Source organism: Podarcis liolepis, assembly GCF_965112155.1.
Source record: "Podarcis liolepis genome assembly, chromosome: 8".
Lineage (NCBI taxonomy): Eukaryota > Metazoa > Chordata > Lepidosauria > Squamata > Lacertidae > Podarcis > Podarcis liolepis.
This window is the reverse complement of record NC_139560.1, coordinates 23,948,821-23,974,610: the sequence shown is the minus strand read 5'-3', so window position 1 is coordinate 23,974,610 and position 25,790 is coordinate 23,948,821. Positions and strand designations below refer to the sequence as shown.

General features: G+C 39.6%; 1 protein-coding gene across 10 annotated transcripts in view; it reads left to right on the top strand.

Annotated features, from left to right (window-relative positions):
* VPS13B (vacuolar protein sorting 13 homolog B) overlaps positions 1-25,790 on the top strand; it is an 883,035-nt gene that overhangs the window by 208,282 nt on the left and 648,963 nt on the right. For 4 of the 10 annotated variants that reach the window (XM_083517129.1, XM_083517130.1, XM_083517128.1 and 1 more), the window contains exons 24-29: positions 2,462-2,682; positions 9,644-9,850; positions 16,865-17,036; positions 18,098-18,212; positions 20,894-21,035; positions 23,574-23,982. The exons of 2 other annotated variants lie outside the window; for them this stretch is intronic. In XM_083517129.1, the coding sequence (XP_083373255.1) occupies positions 2,462-2,682; positions 9,644-9,850; positions 16,865-17,036; positions 18,098-18,212; positions 20,894-21,035; positions 23,574-23,982 (1,266 nt within the window). Of the gene's footprint in view, positions 1-2,461; positions 2,683-9,643; positions 9,851-16,864; positions 17,037-18,097; positions 18,495-19,008; positions 19,457-20,298; positions 21,036-23,573; positions 23,983-25,790 lie in introns of those variants that run through there. 4 more of the 10 variants (XM_083517132.1, XM_083517133.1, XR_014529194.1 and 1 more) reach the window with 3 other exon arrangements.

The window sequence follows — 25,790 nt, the reverse complement described above, 5'->3', positions numbered from 1 at the left end:
TAGTTTGTAACTGAGGTAAGACTTGCCCCATGTCCTTTACAGGCCTTGCACTTGGCCTCTCTACTAGACAGTACTTGTGAGAACAGTCAACATTAATAGTTGCTGTTTTTCAAATGTATAGTTTGCCAATTTCATGTCATAACATGGCAACATTTGGGAAAGAGCTATGTTTGCTATTAAGCTCTGAATGGAACGTTCCTGACAATTGTGGTAGGTTTGAAGACTGACATGTGTAGATTATTTATTTTTGTTAGAATAGGAAATACATGCTATCCATATTTTAGGCCGTACACTATATGAATTTCTTAAACCAGCTTATGTTAACCATAGACGTAAGTTTCATCTGTATTTGTGCAGTGTTGTTTAAAATGATAGTTTAGGCTGCAGTCCTAATCTCATTTACCTGGGAGTAAGATCTATCAAATTCAGATTTACTCAGATTTAGGTAGGGACATAGGTAGGGCTTGAACTGCCATGCCTGTTTTACTGCCATTGGCCTTTCTTAGTGCACAAAATCACATACAACGTTACCATTCTATGACTTTCCTTAAAATGTGGATTGGATGTATCAGAAGGTACAGTATATTAAAAGATGCATTCAATATTCATGAAATCCAGTGTTTTTGCAAATAAATAAAAAAAATGCTTCACATGTTCTTTCTAAACTCTCAAGTAAAACTTGCTGTGTCCATTTAATTCTATCTCTACCCCTGCCTTTTGTATTATGAAGTATTACTCACCAAACCACCGTAAATGTTACCTATGTAAAGCTAGTGCTAATCTGTGTACATGGATCAAAACAAAAGTTGAACCCAACTGTGGCCATACACCTCATCATTTGAAACACTACTACCTAATGTTCTCGGAACTCGCTCAGCTGAATTTGTACAAATACCCGTAAGTCTGGATGAAAGCAAAACCATTTGGCTAGGTAGACTTTCAGCACAGTAACTCCCCATAGGTTACATTTTGGATGAAGCTATAGTGCACATGTTTGTAATGAGTGGAATCTTCATTCAGCACAGTTCCCCACTGAAAAACCTCAGTGTGCTTCTGATAAACACAATTTTTTGCTTTTCAATGCTGATGCCACCCTGCCTGATATAAAGAGAAGCATGTGTAGGCATATATATCTGTATGTGTATTATAGACATAATGGGTGACATCCATTGCTGGCTGTGCAGCGAACTGCCCCTCATGCAATGGGGCTTCTCTTTCCTGTTCTCTCCCCTCTGCATCCTGCATCCCCCACAAAAATGTATTCTCTGGAGGCTTAGGGGATCCTCCAGAGGCAATCAGCATTTTTAAAACAGATTCTAGGTCATTAAAGCATTAGAAATATATATGTCTTTTTACTTACCCATATGAAGAAGCATAAACATTCCTTTAACAGAGTTCCTGCTCTCAGCAGTTTCCATTGTTGGTAGGGAGGGAAATATTTAATTCATGGTACATTTGTAACAATGTAAATGATAGTGTTGATCAAGATTTCAGCTCTTTAGAACAGGCTGTAAAATGTTAAGAAGGTTTTGCCAAGAGCCGAACAAAGTAAATGGAGTGAAATATTACTTGGGGACTACTGAGAGTGTTCTTAGCCGACAGCTACCACTGTTATTGGTCTGGAAGGTTGCCATGCTTGGAGTCTTCAGTTGCATAGTAGCTCTCCATGTTAGGGAAATACATTTCCCAAACTTGAGGTAGGTGGATAGCAAACACATTTGCGCTGATAGAATCATCTCCTTAGCTGTATGCCGACTTCTGCTTAATGGAACTAAGTTAGTTATATCCATTAATTCCAATGGGTCTACTCTGAGGAGGATTATAATTGCTACAGCTCTAAAATCTGTTCAATTATCTCAAATTGAATGATTACCCAGAACTGACATGCCCCCTCCTCATATTCCTGTAAACATATTTGTTCTCTTTATGAACTTTGCTCTCAATGATGTGGCATTTTAAGCAATTTTTAGATGTTTTATCTATTTTTGAACCCCAGTAATCAGAATTCTTCATTACGGGAGATGCTTTAAATTGGAGGCTATAATCCATCTAAAACCAAATTATTCTAAGTCCCATTGAAGGGGAGATCATAGTCTTAAATCTATCCTACTGAAATCAGTAGAAATTAAAAGTACTTATGTTGGCAAAGTCATGGGTGATTGCTATAAAAACAATGACAATATCGGGGTTCATCACATGGACAGGTGCAAAATATGGAATATATTAACAGATATTCTTGATGTGTGTATTATATGTAGCAGGAGATGATAAGAGCTTTGTTATTCTAAGTTCCACACAACACAGTGTGGTTGCTGGTGATTATTTGATTTGAGCTATTTTTTTATTATTATTTTGGTACAGGAATCGTCCAGTCATGAGGTGGGTTAATTTATTTAATTTATTAAGCTTTTGATATTTTCTTTATGTATTGAATATTTTGCTTTTTTTCTTGATCCACTAGGTGATGCCTTTCCTTGGACAATTAATCTGAATCATTTCAGCATATATACTCTTCTTGGGCAGCAAATGACCCTGAATATAATAGAACCAATGGGCTGCACTTCTACTCTAGCAGTTACGTCACAGGCGCTACCTGCTGCAGGATCTGAATCCAGGCACTCATTCGTTGTGTGTCTTCATGTTGACCTTGAATCTCTTGAAGTAAAATGCTCAAATCCTCAGGTTGGTGCATTTATTTGATTTATTGGGGCAAATCAAAAATGGTTGATTTAAGAATTACTATTCTGGGTTTTGTAAAAGAAATACCTTTTTTTAAAGCTCTCTCTCCCCCTCCCCCCAGCCTCAGAAAAAAGGAGCCATCAAGATCACTGTACTTAGATTAGATTACAATTTGCTTTGAAGCTCTTTTAACTTTCGTAATTTAAATTCGTCTCAAAGTGTAATAGCTACGGCACATAAATGCATCTTTTGGCTGATGGAGTGAAATGACTTGCAGATGTACTGTTCAGTGTTGGGGCCCAGCTTTGCTGTCACTGTGGATGCATCTGTTGAAATGATCTAATGTAGTCTTTGTGCAAATTAGCACATACCTGTTCTCGTTCAGCATAACATACCATCCATTAAGGCGAAAGGCTATTTATTCCTTTATGTATTTATATACTTTCACTCTGGCTTTCCATCCATGCAGACCCCAAGGTGACTAACCACAACTGGAGCATAAAATAGATTTAAAATATACGAAATTATTACATTTTTTAAAAGCCAATAAGATTCAAAAAGGGAAGCAGGAAAATAAGTCTCCAGTCACTGCCCACACCAAAAGCACATTGAAATAACAGCATCTTCATCTTTTGTCTGAAGCAGGGATGGAAGGAGGAAACAAAAACAAAACAGGGCCCAATCTGGCTGTTGTATTCCGTATTCTGCACCAACTCAAATTCCAAGTGCTCTTCAAAGACAGTTCCTTGTAGAGCAGATTGCAATAATCTAATGTGGATGTAATCAAGGCGTGTCTAACAGCGACCAGATCCAGGCTTGCGTATTAATTGTATTTGATTGCATGGGTGGAGCACAACACCTCCTCCCTGTTCTTCACCTCATTAGCAAGGTGCTGAGTTGGAGACAGTCATGTCAGGGGTTGCAGTTCAATCCCAAAATGGTTTTGGTAAAGAGGGTTTCTAACGGTAGTAGCATGCTGCCCCCCCAGCATGTCTGCGCCTCCCCTCTCTGCGCGGAAACTTACTGCACAAGTAGGGCGTGGGTAAAGGTGGACCTCTCCCCTCCCCGCTTTGCCCAGGCAAGGTGTCCTGGCAACGCCTCCGCCTCCTCCGAACCCTGCAGCTCCTCTCCACTGGAGGCGTGGTTACTCTCCCCCGCCGAGGAGGAGCTGCTTTCCACGACCTTTGGGGGCTCTCTGTAATCCATCCGGCTTTTCCTCTCTCCCTCCTGCACTGATGGCAGTTCCCCGACAGTTACAAATTCAGATACAAATTGATGAGATTTTCCCTATGTATTTTTATATGTAAAGAGCACAGTTTATAGCAAAATAGCACAGTCCAGAAAACTGCTAATTGCACATCTGTGGGTCTGGTGTGCGATGTGATTTCCCCTCTTTCATCAGCATGGTACTACGTGACTTTCTCCAGCTGCTTTTCCCTCTTGCATTGCCTCATGCATCTCTCTCTGTCTATTGTTGACACATTGCCAACAATTCATTGTACCTAGAACCTGCTCTAGTGGATAACCTCCATCGCCGAACAAGCCACTGCCACCCTCAAGCTTCTCAGACAGAGGCAGTGAGGCAAAAGCCAGATACTCGTCTGGCCTGTATTTCATAGATCAACTTACTGTTTCTTGCGTGGAACCGTTACTCTGCATGTTGCTAAGCAGTACACCTGAAAATGCCCCCCCAGGACAGGATAACCTGTATCTTGAACATTCTGTGGAAAGGCAGGACAGTCCATTAAATCAGTGTTTCCCAACCTTTTTTGGGCAAAGGCACACTTGTTTCATGAAAAAAATCTCGAGGCACACCACCATGCCAGATGGGGAAAGGTCACTTTTTACTTATGTAAAAAAAAAATAAAAAAATAGTAACAGCATAGAAGGTAATGGTTAGGCTAGCATCCCTCTTCCAAATATGCTAGGTTTTTATTTGCAGGGACTGTTCTACATGGGAAAGCATTCAGCACTGTCATTCTCCCATCTGCCATCTGAATTGGTACTATTCTGGGTCAACATACTCTGCTGCATGTGTAGATGAAAATGGCACCAAGTGTGGGGGAGGGGGCAGAACAGGTTTCAGATACAGGATATTAAGCATACACGTACCTCAGATTGAACTGGTTGCTTGCTTTGCAAGTTTTCATTTCCCAAATGACTGCCTTGGCAAGCGCAATACCTGCCAGGCTCAACGCCGGTCTCGTGCTGCCGCTTCCCGCGCTCTCAAGGCCCCGGGAGAAGGAAGGCGTGAAGGGAATCCCGAAGGCGCGAAAACCTCGCGCATGCGCAGGCCTTCCGCCTGCGACAGCCCAGTAGGCCGGCCTAGCCTAGCCGTGCGGCAAGAGCGGCAAGAGCAGTCAAGAGCTAGCGTGCGGCAAGAGCAGTCAAGAGCTAGCGTGCGGCAGAGCGGCGATGGGATGTGGGAGCTCGCTCGCTCCTCGCCGCTGCCGCCCCGCCTCTCGCCGCCCGACTCGCCTGCCTCCCTCCCACGGCACACCAGGCAACGTCTCGCGGCACACTAGTGTGCCGCGGAACACCGGTTGGGAAACACTGCATTAAATAACTGAAATGCCTGTTCTTCCTAATGTCTTCCCAGGTCAGCAGGATGGGTTGTTGGCTCTGCCTCTTTGGTTGAAGGCAGGGCTCCCACCATGCATATTTTCATCAGTTCCTGCGTGTTTTCATCAGTTCCCTTTGAGCACCCACTTTGATGACAAAGGGTTTAACAGGGGTTAGTGTTGCTGTTACAAGCCTGGTCGGTCCCCAGAAATTCCTGTTGGTAGTGGGAGGCACAATAGATTACTCTGAATGACAGCTCATAGAAAGACCCAATAGCTGCTAGTCTCCTTAGCTTGAGAATGCCTTGTTTTTCTGGGGTAGAGGCAGTAGTCTTCTTTCTGTCTTCAAAAGCGAGAGTGACACATAGAGGAGGGGACTTAAGCCTGTTCCCCAGCTCAGAACATTCAGGTTCTAGGTTTAGCTGCTGTAGGGTTGCCTCAATTGCCACAGGAGAGCTGTGTGCTCAGGCTAGCGCAAGCATGCACTAACTAGTGATTTGGAGCTAATAGGATCTGCACTGTGTCTAGCATGATTCTCAAAACAGCGCTCTCTCTCTCTTGTGATGAGGTCCCTATTATAAGATTTGAATAGGGTGTGTACATTGTTAAAAAGAGATTTGTTCATCTCTGGATTGTTAGTCTTGCTTTTAATTATACTATACTTCTAATTTTGAAGATAAGTTTCCAAAGCTACCACAACATTTAAGTAGTATTGCCAGAGTTGGGAATGAAAGGGACCTCACACCAGTACCGTCTCTCTTTAAATTATTATCTGCATATATGGGAATGATCAAACAGCTCACTTCAGAGTTGCCACCAACATGCTAAATAGAAACCACCACCCTCTTTATAATCAAATGCAGTTAATAAAATATAATCGGATACATTTATAACCAGCAAGTGAAACCTTAGTTCTTCTGCAGGGTTGTTTAGTGTTTCTTTCATATTACAGAAATGGTATCTTTCCGTGTCTTGTGTGCAAACGACACATAGAGTATTTTAGTTTTTTGTGTTCTTCCCATGGGAAAGTAGTCCATTCATACATCCATGGTGTACGTTATAGATTTAGGTTCAATACAGCTTGCAAAAGCTTGCTTGCAGATAGGCATCTCAGGCACAACTATTCTGAATCATAGAATCATAAAATTGTAGAGTTGGAAGGGATCCCGAGTGTCATCTAGTCCAACCCCCTGCAATTCAGGAATCTCAACACGTGTTGGTGACATCTCTGTTTCAGAATGCATTTCTCAGCAGGGGTGTGAGATCTCGAATTCTACACCACCTTCAGGCTTCACAACAAGATAAAAAGGAGCCAGGAGCCAGAGTGATGTGTATATTTTCTTGATTGCTTATTTACTTGTGCCTTAAGAAAGTGTTATGAAAAAGCACCATTAAAAGCTGCCATAATACAATAGCAAGGCACAGAAATGGACAGATGCTGCAACTGAAAGACAATTGATGGTTTTTATCTTCTTTTACTTTGCCTTGCAAATATTTGGCTAAACCCTAAAGAAGAATTTTAGGTATATGGTTTTACTGTTACATTGGTTTTTTGTTTTAGAAAGAGCACTCTGCTATGGCCTCTACAAGTGTAACACTGGCTCCTTGTTAACCAATCTAATTTATTAATTGTGATGTTTAATGCTGTTCTTGGTTAGGGTGCTTTTGAAACATTTGTATTGAGTTTCATTATATTGATTTGTCTTGCAAGCTGGCTTGAATGCTCTTTGTAAACAGAAAGGCAGAATAGAAATATTTTTATAAATATATACATAAATCTGGAGCCTGCTTTGGATACTTGTATTCCCTCCTCGTCCCTCCACTCACTTTCCTTCTCTCTTCTTCTGTAACCACAATTAAGCAGTTTATTGGCAGATGGTTTCAGATACTCTTTAAAATGTTTTCTTACCAAAAACATGGTTGAAGACCTCCAAGTATACTTTACATTGAAGAGCTTAGCACAGAAATAAATGTATGCTATAGCCCTTCTAGGATAGTGTCACTTCCATAGTTACAAACACTGTTCCCAAATTTTGGCCACAATTTTCTTTCTGTAAAGAAAAGTGTCTGGGGCAAGATAGATCCCACAAAATCTATTGATTTTGGGAATTACTGTATTTCCTTGTCCCAATCAATTTTAACCTAATAATAATAATAATAATAATAATAATAATAATAATAATTATTTATACCCCGCCCTCCCCAGCCAAGGCCGGGCTCACGGCAGCTAACAAGCAATAATAAAAATAAGTTGAATAATTACAACTTAAAAACAAGATTAAAATACAACATTAAAATATTGAAACATTAAAGTATTAAAATGCAGCCTCATCACAGGAGGAGAAAGGGAAAAGAAAAAAGAAAGAGGGGGAGGGGATCAAGTTGATTCCAAGACAAAGGCCAGGTGGAACAACCCTTGTCTTACAGGCCCTGTGGAAAGAAATCAGATCCTGCAGGGCCCTGGTCTCATGAGGCAGAGCGTTCCACCAGGCTCCAGCCAGAGTTGAAAAGGCCCTGGCTCTGGTTGAAGCTAATCTAACTTCCTTAGGGCCCGGGACCACTAGGGTGTTTCTATTTATGGTCCTTGAGGCTCTCCGTGGGGCATACCGGGAGAGGCGGTCCCGTAAGTACGAGGGTCCTAGGCAGTGAAGGGCTTTAAAGGTGAAAACCAGCACCTTAAATCTGACCCTGTACTCCATGCAAAAACTGGTCAAGGGAACAGGTTATATATAGTTTTGTCTTCTCCTGACACAACTCACATGGTTTTGTTTGGGGCAGTCTTGTGCTCCAAGGTACATTGGAATTTGGCTTGAGGTAACAAAATCATCTCTGTCAGTTTCTAAGTTTTTGTCAGTGAAGGTTAGGAAACCATTACTTGCAGTAACATTGGAGCTGAAAGAGGATTTTTTACCAGGAAGGAGCTTTCAGTCTTCAGGCTAGGATCCTATTGGTTAGTAGCTTTCAGCAGGAAGTCATTGCATTATGTGATATTCACATTGCCATAATACAGTGAAGATTTTAAGAAGTACAGTGGTGCCTTGGTTCTCGAACGGCTTAGTTGTGAACAAATTGGCTCCCGAATGCCGAAAACCCGGAAGTAAGTGTTCCGGTTTTCCAACATCTTTCGGAAGCCAAACATCGACACGGCTTCCGCTTGAGTGAAGCCAATTGGAAGCCATGCCTTGGTTTCTGAACGTTTTGAGAGTTGAACAGACTAAATTCGAGAACCAAGGTATCACTCTATCTTTTCTGTGGCCTAATAATGAAATTTCAGAAAGTATTTTCACTCCACAGGGGACTGGGAGAGAGGGCTTGCATGAATCATTGACACTTGATCAGCTTATCAAAGTATACTAGAAATAAGTCAGATATTTTTCAATGTTAACAATATTAGATTTATGCTGTACTGCCATCCATATGTGCCATAATCAATTTCCTTATGACAGTTACCTATGTAAATACTGAAAGTGTTAAATGTATAAATTTAAAAAAGTACCCATCTTTACAAAAAGCTGTATGACAAATTGCATGGGGACTGCTTTCTATCAATGTTCGATTTAAATATTAAACATTAAAATATTAATTGAGAGGAATTTTGGGCTCTTACAAAAAACAAGTACCTCCAGCGCTGTAGCTATATAAAGACAGTGAAACCAAAACCTGAGGATAAATCATATTCTCAGATGTACAAAATTAAGTCCTGTTTTCTATCAAATTTAAACTGACAACAGTGCTTTTCTGCATCTGTTCTGCCCACATTAGAAGCCAACGTCATTCTCTGGATATGTCCCGAGGCTGAAGCTTCTTTATAATATATGAACATTTTGATTCCCCTCACCCTCAAATAATGGCAAGCTGGGTATGGTGTCCAGCTGTGCATCTGCTTATGTATTGTGTTTGCAGATTCCCTGTTCTTTTTAAAATACAGTATGTGGCAAACTGTTGTCATACAGATTCTATGATTAATGCTTATTTGTGAAGCCTTGTGTAAATACCTTAGAACTGAGTCAGACAATGCACAGTTATACAGAGTGTTTTGTGAATACTGAAAAGACACATTCCAAGAGACTTTTCCCCCCTGCATACTGAGAACAGCTTCATATCTACCATGAACAAATAATTTCGCATTTTGCAAACTATATTGCCTTTGTTTTTAGAATCTGAGATTGTTGTGAGTCCACTGAATGGGATGAGCATTTATAAGAGCCTGTGAAAAAGTGTATTTTTTAAAAAAAGTATTTATTAAAACTCTACCTTGCATAGGGCTTGCATTTTTATACTGTACTTTTACATTTGTTACATGCTTTTTACCATAGCAAAAATGCTGAGGTTGGGATTTTTACATTATAAAATCTTGAAGTTTTAATGATTTGCTGAACCTTATTACCTTTTTCCCGTTTAAGGTGCAGCTGCTGTATGAACTAGCAGATATAATGAACAAAGTCTGGAATAAGCTTCAGAAGAAGGGTATTTTGCACCACCCTCCAGCGTATACAGAATCCACTTCAGGACCTGCACCTCCAGGCTCCCCTGTCAAAAGTAGTGTTGGGACAGCTCCACCAGATACCAGCACATGTAGCCCATCTGCGGACATTGGGACAACTACAGAGGTACAGTAATTAAAAATTAGATTGACATGCTATGGTAATTGGGTAAGAGTCTGAGCAAGTGACCAAATAGGAATCAATAGGATAAAAGATGTAAATAAATGAACATGGATAAATTTTCATTGAGGTATAATGAATCATGCTCAACAACAAACCTTCACAAGACAGAAAGAAGTGATACAAATAAGAACATTATGAATGCGTTCATGGTTTATTGTCACGTAAATGAGGTGCAGTGAGCCTTAGGCTTGTCCTTCCCCACCCCCTCACTATCCTGGTGCAGCAGCGAGGAGGAGATTGGAAGCTGTTGCTTCTGCCTTTGATCAGCCACAGTTCTCCTCTTGGTATCATGAGGTCACTGGATTGGTCACGAGGCAAGAGAAGAAGCTCTTTGGGAATGTGGGCAGCTCCCAATCAGCTTTTTGCTCCTGCCTGAATGAAGCAGCCATATCACTCTTGGCTCCCACTTTCTTGTGGGGCACACTTTTAGTTTGCACTTTCTGGATGGAGTTGCAAATTATATTGGCTATCATCCTGAAACATGAAGCGCCATCTTGTGCTGCTGCAGATAGAATGCCATTCCCTGTCTCTTTTAGGTGGATCTATATATAACCATCTCACTTGTTTTCATATTAACTCAACCAAGTCTGGTCTAACTATCCTACTTAAGCCAATGGCAAAACCTATATGTGATTTGTAAGCTTTGCCCACGGGGGAAACAAAGCAAAATTCTAAAGGAATGCCTGTCCAATAATGATTTCCCTTTCCCTTTCCCTTTTCCTTTTTCCCTTCCTTCCTTCCTTCTTTGAAACACTTTCGGCCCTGGTTGGGGGATCTGTGGCCCTCCTAGATGTTGTTGAACTCCAGTTCCCATCATTTCTGACCCGCAGGATTGATGAGAGTTGGAGTTCAACAACATCTGGAGGGCCATAGGTTCAGCAAAACTGCTTTAGGCAATTTCTACTTTAAGCAAAAAACAACAACCACCCAACAACCTAGAGTTTTATTGTATTTTGGTACTCATAAATTACCTCATTTTAGCTTCAGCTAGCTTTCTTCTAACATCAGATCTGACTCAATAGGTTTCAATGAACACCTAGCCAATTGCTCTGCAAATTGATAGTAAAAATATACTATGTTATGTAATGATTTGTTTAAGTAGGCCATATTGGAAAGCTATGTTTCAGTCTCTCTCCTGGCATTCTAATTCCAGGGTGCTTCAGCATGTGGTAGCTTTATTTAAAAAGGGAGCAAGGAATAAACTTTCCCCCTGCTTCCTTAGAGAAGCATTTTCCTGGTTACATTAGAGCAAATATATTAGTTGATAGCTGATGGGAAAACCAAACACGGGATAAGCTCTTTCTTGACTTTGCCAAAAGTTCCTTTTGGATTATCTTTTGGTATGGACCAGGATTTACTTCCAAAGGATTCACTTGGTGGAGAATAGTGCTAGAGACACCAGTAGATTCTGCCCCCTTGAAGAGGCTGTGATGGTGCCTGACTTGGACTGTACCACCTACCTTGAACGCAGCAGTTCATAGCACCTGCATCGTTCTTAGACTGGGGAAGCAACAAGAGCAACAACAGCAGAGGTTCAGAATTTGATTGCGGAAATTATTAAAGAAAAGGTGTCCATGAGAAAATAGATTAGATTGAGAGACCATAAATCTCTGAATCAGGGGTCATCTGAGATCTGAATATAGTTTCTCAGCTATTATTAACTTCTTCTTTTACTCTGTATTGTGAATAATAATAGTAGAGTAAACTCATTAAGTCTAAAAGAGTTTGTTTCATCGGGGTTTATAATACTTTAGCTATGTTTCAATTACTGGAACATGGTACGGTGTAAGATTTCCTGGATATATTTAGATTATTGTTGGAAGGGGCACTGCTCTGAAATTTGTTACTGTTTTGTTTATACATCCAGTACAATTTATGTTTAAAGCCTTGAACGTTGTCAAATAAAAATACGCTTGCATCCTTTGTATGAATTTTTGACTTCAGACATTTCACAGTTAAAGCATACTACTTCTCTTCTGGACCAGAATGATTATTTTGAAATGTTTCACCCCTCAAAGTTCTTTCAAGTATACAAGTCTTTCCATAAATGAACGGGGGGGGGGGGGAGTTAGGGTGGTATGACCCACTCCAACAATTGTTTGTATTAAATAGCATATGAAGTATTTATTTATACTATCCATAGATGATTTATACATTTAAGCTGTGAGTAATTCTTTTCATGCTGACAGGTTGATAGGGAGTGCTGCTCTCTTATGTGTGCAAAGCTATCAGGATTCCTGAATTTCAAACTGGGTGGTGGCTAAGATGGAAACATGAGTGAGAGGCTTAAGCGCCAGAGCTTAGAAACAGTTAATCATTTTTACCACCCCTGTATTGGAGCGAAGGTAGTATAGAGTACAACAGGCCACTTGTTACTGTTTACTTAAGTACAAACAGTTGAGGAAGTGTTTAGTCCTTGGGGAAGCTGTATGATTGAACAGAAACACAGAAGTTATTTTGATAAGGCAGAGCAGTCATTTGCCCAAAACTCTGATCATCCCTGAGCTTTAATGCGGGCCAAGGATGAAGGTCCTATGTGTTTGGTTCCTCCAGATGAATAAAGATAAATTCTCCTAGAAAAATAAACTCACTATTTTGGGTCAATTTGCAAGAACCGGCTAAAGAATTAAACTGTGTACTTTAGGGCTTGGCATGAGGAGGGGTGGGGAAATAGTTCAGCCTTCTAGATTCTGGCATTTTTATGGATTTGGATGCAAAGTGGAAAATTAAGGCATAGATTTACTTAAGTATGCATGCGAGGGATTAGGAATTCCAAATAAAGTGGAATGAGAAATAAAAATGTTTCTTGTCAGTATTCCTAGCATTTTGATTGGAACCTAATATTTCAAAAATAGAAAAATTAAACTTATTTTAAAAAATAGTATTAGAATTTATAGGAAGAAATTATTCCACAGTCTGTCCAAAAGTGTCTAGACAGCTTTCAGTTTTGTGGTTGGAAGAGCTAGTTTGGCACCTATCATGGGACCTATTGTTATGATGGCCTCCAAAAACACAAACTGCATGCAAAGCTGTTTGTGTGAAACGTGATTTTAGACAATTCTAATCAGGACATTAAAATCCTTCTCTGTGCAGTTTTTCTTGTGTTGTCTTAATTGCACAACCAGTTTTCTATGCAGTTTACATTCTCAGCTAAAGTCACACCAGCAGTTGCTCATTTCTTCCCGCAACTTGGATTAAGCCATAAAATGGGAGATGTTTTGAGCAATCATCTTTGAGCATTTTCCCCTTTTCTTATATTTGACAAGGAATGAGAAAAACATTGAACAATTTACATTTCTGTATACTTCAGAAGCAAGGGCATGATGACCCATGCATCTGTGATAGATTTTCTGTAATGTTTGGTTCATACAATGAGATATTATGTGATATTTTCATGCAGTTATTACCTAAGAAGTGTTGTCGGCTCAGATAACATTTGTAGTGTACTTCTGAGAATTTGCTAGGTTTGCTATTGTATTCACTGGAACACAGATTTGAGTCCTTGAAAGTTAAACATGTGGTAGATAATTACATACTCATTCCTTCAGCAGAGAATGATTGAATATTTCTGAAATGCTTAATTTATGTTAGGCTCCATGGATTTACTTAATGATACCACAGGTGAAGTTATGCCCTAATTAATAACCAGTTGATTATCTGTGGAGAGTGATTGAATTTCTAATATATTCAGAATATATTCTGAAGCCTTTTCCCACACTCGTTTTTTCTTCTTCAAACATTGCAAAGATATCTGTAACTTCCAACTGCTAAACACAAAACAGATTTCTCTGGAAGGAAGTCCTACATCTCAGATTAAAGTCTGAAACAGCTGAATGCAAAAGGTTTTTTAAAATCCAATTTATAAGTATCAAATCTTGCCATGACCTTGTTATTTTCTTCTTTCTATAACTCTTTGTTTACTATTGTTAGGATAGATCTTTTGTCATGAAAATGAATCATTTTTAGGTCAGTAAAAAAATCAGCTGCTGCCATATATATATGGGAAAGAAAAACTAGATAGCTTCCTCACACATCTCAACAGCCTACACCCCAAAATACAATTCACTATGGAAATAGAAGCCAACAACCAACTTCCCTTCCTTGACGTCCTAATCTACAAAAAACCTGATGGCTCCCTAGGACACACTATCTACCGGAAAAAAACACACACCAACCGCTACTTACATGCACAATCACACCACCACCCTGCACAAATAAACTCCGTAGCCAAGACTCTCATCTCCAGAACCAAACGCCTGGCTGACAAAGACCACTTGACAACTGAGTTACAGAATCTCTCAAATGTGTTAATCGCCAATGGATACCAGCAAAACAGGGTTACGAAGCTAATCCAAAAAGAAACACCCCCCAAAAACCAAGACACAGAAGAAAACAATGGCATGGCCCTCCTTCCTTATATCAAGGGCACTACAGATAAAATTAGCAAAATCCTCCATAAACACAATATCAAAACAGCCTTTTGCACCAACCAAAAAATAGCCAATATCCTCAGAAACCCCAAAGATAAAATCCAGTTGGAAAACCAAGGGGTCTATGAAATACCCTGCAAAGTCTGCCCAGCCACGTACATTGGACAAACAAACAGACGAATAAATGCACGTATCGCAGAACACAAGAATGCCGTCAAAAAAGAAGAAAAAACTTCCTCTCTTTTCCAACACATGAAAGAAACAGGACACGAAATTAATTTTGCAGATTCCAAATTGCTCTTTAACATGGAACATCACCACAAGAGAATAATCATGGAAGCCATCGAGATAGAGAAACACCCTCACAACATGAACAAGCGTGACGACACGTCCCGCCTGCCAGACATCTGGAAATTAGCCCTCCCCACAAAAACCGACACCAGAACCAGAGGCACACAGAACGCCATCACCAATCAACCATACCAGACCCAAACCCAGACCCTCTCCACAGATAAATTACAGACACCATCCAGTAGCCAAACCATAGTGGCACCTCCGGATGCTGCACCCCCCTGCAATCCCTACACAGATCTGGCTGGCACAGGGCACAAAACCACAGCTCGCCCCTATACACGAAGCCAAGCCAGAGCACAACTAAGTGCAGTACAGCCATCTTCTCAGAAAAACTCTTCACAAGCTCAAGAGGTCAAGACACGAAAGCTTTAGCAACTAATCCACACTTAATGACCCACCTAAGTGGTACTCAGAATATCACTCAAGAAATCACTCAAGATATCCCTCAAGTAATTAAGGAACAAAAGAAGAAAAGGCACACTAACCTGGGAACTTCCTCTCTGCCCAGAACGTTGGAGGCTATACACCACACCCCCTCAACAGTATTTATAGGAACTCAAACACTGAGATCCTGCTCTGTTCCAGTAACAAGAAGCCGAAAGCACCAGCCTGAAGATGACGAGTGAGACCTCGTCGAAACGCCGCCTAGACACCCCAACTCTTACACGGGAAGACACCCGAAGACACCAAAACCTGCATTCCTGTACCCGTGAAAATCTACGAAAGCAATATATATATATATATATATATATATATATATATATATATAGTCTATAAACTATAGTTTGGCAGATCTAACTCTGAAAATTATCAACAAAGAAGTTCTGCAATGCTGCTGCTTTCAAGCACATGGAAAAGAATTCTTTTATTAAAATTAAATCACTTGGGAGCAGCAAACCTATCCAGAGAACATCAAAACTGACTTGAACTTCACTTTTGGACCAACAGAGAACACGTTTTCATGTTTTAAACAAGTAATACTTTGACTCCTAATAAGATATAATTTGTTTACTTCTGTTATGGTAAATCCATACATTCCTCTTGCAGAAGGTTGATTCTGACTCTTCGTAGCTTTTAATTTTTAGTGTTCATCTCAAGTTATTTGTCTGTTACATGCTTTTGTGCCTGACCAAGTCAAATGCATTGTAACTGGTTTTCAAAAGTTTATATGAAATTTAGATGAATTTTTTGAGGAAAAACTTGATGCAAGAAAGTGAAAATATAATGATGGGTGTAGGTTGTTTAGTTACAAAAGAGTGGTGGGAAGGAGGGTGGGGACTTGTTAAGTAGCACTATATCAGGGACGTCCAACTCCCAAGAGACTGCCATCTACTCCCGGGGGGGGGGGAAAGTGGCAGTGATCTACCCATTTTTGAGGGGAAAGGAGTTCAGAGTTGTTGAGCCTCTAACAGACGGACGCAGCGTTACAGCAGACAACAAAGGATTGCTCACTAAATGACCATTTGGACACCCCTGCAGTATATCTTGAATTGGGCTCAGTAGCATGTAGGCAGCCAGTACAAACTCTTCAGAAGTACTATTATATTGTTCTGGACAACTGAACCTGACAATATTCTAGCAGTTGCATTTCGCACCAACAGCATCTTCAAGGGCAGCTCAGTTTAGAGTGCATTATAGTAATCTTGCCAGGAGGTCACCAATGCATGGGTTACTGTGGCCAGAGTTTCTCCATCTAGGAATGGCAGTAGCTGATTAACCAGAATAGGCACTCCATGACACTGACACTACTTCAAACTCAGTTGAGAAAATTGGATCAGGGAGTACCCTGAAGTTAAGTACCTGTTGCCTCAAAAGGAATACAACCCCATCCAAAAGAGGCCATTTACTCAATTATTGGACCTGAGAACCGTCAACTCACAACACCTTTGCTTTGCTGGGATTCAGCTTCAGTGTCTTGTGTTTCATCCAGCCCATTACTACCTTCAGGCATACTCAGCCAAAATCCCACTCTTTTCTGCCTCTGCATTGTAGTTCTGTTGAATCTTCCATGGTCTTTTTTATATCTAGGGAGCAGGAGAAAGAGATATAAACACAACAAAAATGAACAAGATCATACAGAAAAGCATATTACAAATGTATTTTATATAGATCTGAATATGATACATTTGTGTTAGGTTTCTACTAATGTTTTGGGGTTTGGGTTTTTTGGCAGGGTGAATCTCTACAAGGTGGTGATGATTCTCCGTTCTCAGATTCTGTTACCTTAGAACAAACAACAAGCAATATTGGCGTATCAAGTGGACGTGTTAGCTTATGGATGCAATGGATGTTGCCAAAACTCACTGTAAAGTTATTTGCACCAGATCCAGAAAGTAAAGGAACAGGTATTGCATACAGAATTTATAAAACAAAACAAGTAATTTGAAGTTACCTAGCAGTTTTGTTCCAAAAAGTCTTCTAGTATTAACAGAGATGGCATTTGGGAGTCCTAAATCTACAGTCTTCAGACTTATTTATTTGAATATTTAAGTCAAACTCAACAGTGAAAGCTCAGGGTACGTTACAGTTAAAATGACAAACCAAATATAGAATCCCATCCACTTAAATAATAAGATAAGCCCAGAAAGATTAAAATCTTAACTTGCTACTCTCCATCCCCAGTGCATCTGTGACTAACTTCTTTTTCCAGCCAGTACATCCAACCTTTGCAACAGATTACTATTTGGCAAATGCTGCTTTTTTATGGCTGCTTGGAGATTGCTTATATATTTGGGGTTGGATCCAGAATTGCCCTCCTACAAATGGAAGGGCTCCTTGTGTTCACAGAAAGATCTGGGACTCCTATCAGAATAAGTTGTAGAGAGCACTTTTTAAGATTCCACTTTTCCATTGCAGCCCCCCAGTCTCACCTCCCATAATGCTCCACTGAATTCCATAACCACCTGGAGTAGTTTTTCACAGGGCAGAAGGCACTGCAGAGAGAAGGAGGCCTCAAAGTATGGTCTCAGTTGTTCCTTGACAAGCAGGGCTTGTGCTTGATGCCCTTCAAACTTGGTACCAAATGCAAGCTCCCCTCGTGTCGGTCTCACTCAGGAACTCCAGAGTGCAGTCTATCCCTGGCAAAAGCTTATCAGCACTGACTGCAACCCCTGCATGGATCAGCTGCCCTTTGGAGTTCCCAGCTGAGAGCCCCCAAATGCAACTGATCCCTGCTAAATGCAGGGTGTGCAGTCAAGCGCCAAGCAGCCAGAATTAGCTGCAGAGCTATTCCTTTGCAATCCAACTTGCCGCCTTTTATGGAATACCTGCAATAGCTGTATAGGAAGGCTTCATTTTTGGGGTAGAGAACTTCAAATGAAATGTGGTCGATGCATATATAAAATGACAACTTCTTAAGGGTTCGAACTCATGGCTTATTTTCATTTGATATTTATTTATACTGCAGAAATATGTGTTGTTGGTGAATTAGAAGACCTCAGTGCCTCAGTAGATGTACAAGATGTCTACACTAAAGTCAAATGTAAAATAGAAAGCTTCAATATTGATCACTACAGAAACAGGTAGCGACCACACCTTATGTGTATTATTATTATTATTAGTATTATTTGTTAGTGCTCATGTAGTAACATTTTACTCTTCATCTTTATTGGGGTGGCTAACCCATTTCATGTATTGACTCATGATCAACATTTCAGGGGCTGCATCTTAAAGTGGGCACGGCTGAAGTGTGAAAGTGGTTGTGAGGATAACTACAGCTCTGAGTTGAGCATTAGAGATGTCAAGGGGTTCCTTCTACCACTTAGAAAGCAGAGAATGAGATTAACTCCTTCTTTTTGCCAGCAGCTCCTTCCTCTGCTGAACCTCTGTTTCATTTCCTGCGTTGCCTGGAATAGTACCCACTTGCCCCTTTCCAGTGCATACCTATCTTTTTTTAACCTCAATGTCACTATCCAACAGCACATTCCACTAGAGCAGCCAACATCCTCACCTGCCTTTTCTACCATACATCTCTGGGAGACGATTGCTGTAGTAGACCATACACGGCCACCTATCAGAGGTTAGCTGGGGTATATATCACAAAGGCACCTCCCACGCTCATCTTAGAATACAGTGTTGGAAACTTACCATGAACATTATTCTGAGCTGAGTCCCTTGGTGGTGTCCAGGGCCACACTCTGCTAGGTGGTTGCCACTAATCACATATAGATGCTAATCTTCTCTTAACTGGGCCTCCGCACTCCCTCCCCCTTCCTTACAGAGTCTGTGTTCTGGGGTGTTCTTTGTTTCTTTCATTCTCCTTCCCTTTATTGTACATTATGCTCAGCATTGGCATGAAACACAACTGAGGTTCAGCAGAGGGGGATGCTGTCAGCAATGGTGATCTAATTTCCTGCGTTCTGAAAAGTTAAGAGGAATTACAACTCACTTAGTAAGCTTCCATCTTCCAATTCTCAAAGCTTCCAAAGGTCTTTCCCATCAGCTATTCTACACAGTTTTAAATAAAATATTTTTATCACTCCATTACTCATCCAGCAAATAAAATAAAAATTATTGGAACATTTTTAGATGGGGAGGCATGGGGTGCCCCACAAAAAGCCTATTGGCACCATGGCATCATAGCAGCGTGTGTGTGTGTGTGTGTGTGTGTGTGTGTAAATAGAAATCGCTAATATTTTTAACGTGCTTTTTGAAATTACACATTTTGGCAGGCCACAAAAACAGATTGGATTCTCAAATATGGCCAGTGGGCTGCTGATTAGTCACCTCTGTCTTTAGTGGTAGTAATAATAATACAAATAAAAAAGAGATGATTTGAAGTGATATTGCTTTGCCGCAATTTCCACATGGAAGAAAGCAGCATTAGTTGTAATATGAATAATATACTCAGTGTGACAAAGAACTTGCCTCTGCTAATATCTGTAGGTTCGATACAAATATTTACCTTCATAGTCTCTGGAGAGCAATATGTAGTCTTATGGTACAAACTGAAGATTATTTAAGGTTACCTTTCTAATCATTTTATCATGGTGGTTAGCATAAGACACGAAGCTGGATTTCATAACTATGAAACCAGAAGCTGATGTTTTGTATTTCACATTAACTATACTTTAACTATCACCTTCTGGAGTTATTGTGTTTATGACAATACTTGTGTGAAATTTTGCAGCAATAACAAGCAGCCTGTGGAATTAGGAAATATCTGTGCACCGAAACCTTAGCATGCTCTAGTGAAAAAAGGCTTGCAATCTGACAGTAAACAATTTTCTTAGTTTTTTCTTCTTATTCTTCCAATAGTGTAACTTTTTTTTAAAAAACCCCCCACATATATTATAGTAATTAATTCAGCATGTTTTTCATATATCTATCCAAATTATTAAAATGCTCTTTCTATCTACAGATTTAGTGCAAATGCTGAGGGGTTTTAGTTGGCTAAATTCCGTATTAAAAATAGTAGTATTCTTTTCTTGATGTTAATCTTCCAGTGTAAAATGGCTTAACACTGGTGGGTTTGTGCAGTTTGGTTTGCAAAGCAGAATGAGTACTATATATATTTTTTAAAATATTAAAATATAGTTTCATGTAGTTTAAATGTATAGATTCTGACCAGCTGCAGAGAACAGATAAGATGAATGTTGTGTTTTCCAGACCAGGAGAAGGTTGGCAGTCTGGACTTTTTGAAGGCATATTCCTACAATGCAAAGAAAAACTTGTGGTGAGATTTTTGTAGCAGAATAAGATATTTAACCAAATAACTATCCTAAAATCTAAACTTTTTTTTCTCATGCAGAAGGGCGAAGGACTGCAAGAATTGTGGTATAAACCACCAATAGCTTTTAAAAGGTCAATTTGTTCTTGTGGAAAAGGAGAAAATACAATTTCCAACTTTTAAGTCCATTAGTTCTTGCACTCCATCTCTTTCCATTCTAATAAAGCTTCTGTTCCCTTTTTATAATTAATTGCAAATCAAATTACACTTAGTCATTACCTAGGGAGAGTCCTGCTCTACTTTAATTCCTGATAATTTTTTATTCTCCTGCCAAATAATTAGACTGTGGCAAGTTTCAAGTTTATGATTTATGATTTCCTTCTTTTGATTGAATTGAATTGTGTTTTTTGAGGCGAAGGACTTGCAAAGCCTGCAATGGATATTGGCCGAATTCAGCTTAATTTTTAAATATATGATTTCCCCCCCTTATGGCTTTATATTTGTTTTTTGCTTTTTTGCCTGCATCACCTCAAGCTTTGGGGAAGACTCTTGGTCTCTGGGGAAATGTGGAGGTGTCTTCCTTTCCTGTACTGACAAGCTGAACAGACGTACATTGTTGGTTCGACCCGTCAGCAAGCAGGACCCTTTCAGTAACTTCTCTGGCTTCTTTCCCTCTGTAAGAAATCAATGCAATATGTATATTACAGAACTTCCATTAACAAACAGTAGTTTAGAATGATGAACAGCTACTCATTCAAAAGCTTATTTATCAAGCTGGTGTTTTTATTTTGTTCTAAAATAGCCTCTCTCCCCCAGTAATGTTCTGGCAAGAAGTGTGGTCTTTCTACACAGTTGGGAAAAAGGATGGCTGCAGAGCAAAGGAAGAATATTCACTTGAACATCTTTGTGTGTTACAAATGTGACCCTAAAGGAGAGGTCACTTTGATGTTTTACGCTATCATGCATAGGTTCTGGATAACTCCTGAAATATTTGAGTCCATTGATTTTGGTGGCTCTGCTCTGAGCATGGCTTAAGCAAACACATTACTAAAATTCAAAGCTGCAGATAATTGGTTTTATTAGGTCCAGCTAAAATGCCACAAACTAGTGACGAGGCTTTAAAGTTGTCCAGAACTCTTCTTCAGACACTGTGAATTAAGCAGCCAAAAAAAGTGACGTGGGTGGAGAGAACTACTCTCAGCTTTAAAAATACATAGACTACCAAATGTTTGTGACTTTGGATACCAACAATTGGTCTGGGGAAAATGGGTTATTCTACTGTGGCCAGTGCTTTTTCCCTTAAAAATGATAATTAAAAAATGCTTACTCTCATTTTGACTCAAGAAAATCACCATTTTATAGTTCAAATCTGGAAAAATAAATGCAGTAAATGGACAAAAGTACAAAGATTCGCAAAATGTTTAGGGGTATGCGTACACCTGTGTCCCCGTCCCCCCCCCCCGGAAAAAAACACTGACTGTGCCTTTAGGGGTTTTTTTCCTAACGGACCAGTGCATCTGCGTACGACATGTAGATTTTTACAAAGGGTCAAAATTTCAGACATCCACATATGGATTATTTATATTTGTATATTTAAGATGTGAATCTTAAGATGTTCCATTTATTGGGAGTAAATCACATGTTACTTTCCAGTGAGAAATTTCAACTTGGTGTCAACCTGTGGTGTGTAATCACACCTTCCTCTCCCGTGGCAGAAAAAAAAAATCTGACTATTTGATTATGGCGTCTCCCTGACCACCTAACTGAAAATGTCCTTATCATTCAACAGATCAAATAGCCAGGGAGACACTGCATTCAGATAAACACAGTATAGTCTGGTCCCCTTGTTACTTTTTCAAGAGCTCGAGGTGAGAAAGAGCCTGAGATTTTAACTAAGTTGAGATTCCCCCCCCCCATGGAGAGTAATGAATGAACAGACCCAGCATCAGTTAAGAAACCCAGCAAGGGAGGTTATTATTATTATTAGTTAGTGGAAGTTCTGTTCTCCATGATTATTTTCTGTCAAGAACATGTACATTCAAAATTACTGTTGCTACTTATCCGAGTTACTTCATTCTAACACAAATGAAGCTAATTTACTAATTCTTTACCATTTAAAAAAAATAATTGCATAAATGTAACTAAATAATCAAGTGTATCTGAATGACATTGTTTGAAAATGTATAAAGAGCCATTTGTGCTATTAGCTAATTGGGCCGAGATACATGTGTCTTAGTAGAACATAAAAAGAACATGTCCAAATTCATTGAACGTACAGGAACATTATTCTATTTGCAAAGCTCCTGTTTAAACAAGGATTTCCCCATTGATTGCACACAAAGGGTTGCACATTCTCATTTCCATTGTATGAATGGAAATTCCACTGTTATTGAAATGAATGGGGGTTCCTGCAGAAATTTGGATTAGACCTCATAGAGTCAATTCGTTGACTATTCTGCTATTGGCTTTGGTGGGATTTTGGTTCTCTGCAAGCACGGAAAGTCAAATTTCCCACCATTGTCATTTCCAGTAAGATTAGCACTACTCTGTTTTGCACCAAAATAGATGCATTTTTCACATTTGTCTTTTCAAACTAGTAGGAACATAATGAATATTAGGTCAAATCTTCATTCAGAAGGTCTGGTTCAGACAAAATGCTATGACAGTGACTTGTAGTGAGCTCTGCCTCCTTCTTTGTGTGCAAAGGGGAAATCAAAGCTTCCATTCTTGGTTTTGAATACCTCCATACTTCCAAGTCCAGTTTATTTTAACTGTGGCTTGTTGGCAAATCAAGATTAAACCATAGTTTTCAGAATTTGGATGTAATAGAAAACAGCTGTATATTGAAAACTAAAAGGGGAAACTTTCATTCTGCTCTTGCACACAAATGAGGTCAATGAGGCATGTGAGCCTGAAGCTTGCTATAGTTCATTGCATCTGAACAGAAAGATGTCAAAGTCAGCATACCCTGATCTGAAACAAATGCATTTTAAAATATCAATTGTATGTATATTTGTATTTGAATCAGTTCTAAGAGTAGCCATGGTAGTTAACATGTACTACATATTCACAGAGACCTTTTCATCTGATGTTCAGGGAAGTGTATAGCTGAAAAGAAATAAAAAATGAAAGGGTTGTTTGACAAATGTTCTCCTAATTTTTACACAGTGCAAATGGATTACTTATTTCTCACAATTTCTATTTCCTGATACAGGCAACTGCAAAACTTTTGGATGGTTCTCATCAGCAACATGGATTTCTGTCACTGACTTACACAAAGGCAGTTACAAAAAATGTCCGTCACAAATTGATTTCAAGAAATGAGCGAAGAACTTTGCATAAAGTATCTGAAAGTTTCACTGATGGTTCTCCTCATTTCCTTCATGAGATTCTTCTCTCGGCTCAGGCATTTGATGTTGTCCTCTGTTTTCCTTTTCTCAATGCAATTGCAAGTATATTTCAGGCAAAACTGCCAAGAAGCCAAAAAGAGAAAAGAAAATCACCAGGCCAACCTATGAGGACTCATATTCTCACATCTCGGAACTTGCCGCTTATTTATATCAATACTGGCGTAATCAGAATCTTTTCCCCCAAAATGGAGGAATTGCAGCACAATATTGAAGGTACTATATTCTCCACCTTATATTAATACAATAAAAATATTTTTCTTGGATACTGTTGTTCATGAAAATGCTGTCTCCACTATATATCTATGAAGGGTCCTCATTGGCTTGTTCTCCAGTTTTACTGATTTGCAAATTTTAGAGAAAATCCTTTAGAAGTCCAAAAAAAGCCTTGCCTGCCTTTCCGGTCATAGAATACATGTCAGCTCAGGGTAGCTACCTCTGCAGTGACCTCTCCAGGTTTCCTCTAATTAACCTTTCCAGGGAAACACTTGTGGCAAATGACTACTGTGCTTTTGTTATATGTGTATATTTTTGGCCTTTCGTTCAGTACTCAGCTCTACTGTGTCAAATCAGTGGTTGAAGTGGATTCATACACTGTCTATATCTAGTATGCTTAATTAAATCTAAGGTTTTGACATAATAATGGGCAGTAAACCTCAATTTGCCCTCTGTATTCTACATAACATACGAGTTTCAGGCATGCATAAAGATACAAGCAGTTGTTAAAGAATGTACAGTGGAACTTCAGTTTTCAAGCGTCTCAGAAGCCGAACGTTTCGGAACCTGAATGCCGAAAACCCAGAAGTAATTGCTTCCGTTTTCAAACACGCCTTGGAAGTTGAACGGCTTCTGAGGCGCGTTTCTCAATTTTCACCATTGAAATTGCCGGCAGCCCTTTGCGCCTCAGCTGTCGAATGTTTTGGAAGTTGAATGGTCTTCCGGAACAGATTACGTTTGACAGCCAAGGTTCCACTGTACAATTGCTTTCTAGAGTGCTCAACTATCCCTCCCCTTCCCAGGGATATGTCTTGATTGCTCCAGGAAGTTTTTTATTGTCAGAGATTGAAGTGGGAGAAGAAAGCTAGTTAGATGGCTTCGTTTCAAATTCGCTCAGTCATGGCCATTGAAAAGTAACAGGAAGGCACTCCATCCCACTTTATACCATTTTGAGTTCTGCCTACTTCTCATTATTTTACCTGGCAGCCACCTGCCTTTTCACTTCCTGTCTTGATGGAACACAAGCATTCTAATAGGAAACTTGTGGCCCTCCAGAAGTTGCTAGACTCCAATTTCAGCACAGCCAGTAGTCAGTAATAGATAGGATCTGTTGTCCCTCGTCTTCTAGCCGTCTCCCCCTTGCCAGCTCTATTACCTACAGAGAATATAGGTAACCCCGTTTCTGTTTCCCTAACCCCGTTTCTGTTAGGGACCTAGAAGACTAGCTTGTTTTCTCCATCTTCTTCCAAGGATTTGCTTAGTCTTCTGTGTGGGTAAAATTGTTTTCTTCTAAGTAATTAATAATTGGTGCTTTTTGGACAAATCAATTAATTGCGTTTTGATCTAGAGTAGTTTCCCGTGATCTTGAAAGTGGCTTCACACAGAGCAAAAGATCCTAAATGGAAATTCCATTTGAAATTTCCCAAAAAGGAAATCATGTCAGACTCGTTTGTTAAATGTGACAAGTGTGCTAATGCCTATTTTGTGGTGGGAGGCAGACAAACAGACAGATGTCCACTTCATTGATATACAGTGATATTCAAAATTCATATAGATTTGCTTTGTGTTCCTACTCTCAAAGCCCAAATTAGTCAGTTTGCCTATTGTTGGGCTACATACTACAGGAAGATTTTTTTTAAAATGCTGTTCATAGGATTATCATTCTGCACATGCTTCTTCACAAAAGCTGTAGCAATGTTAGTTCATTTGGGTGTTGCTGAATGATACTTTATTTGATCATCAGTGAAAGCATGCATGAATATGATGCTTAGAGCTACATTTATTTAACAGACTTACTTTAAAAGTCT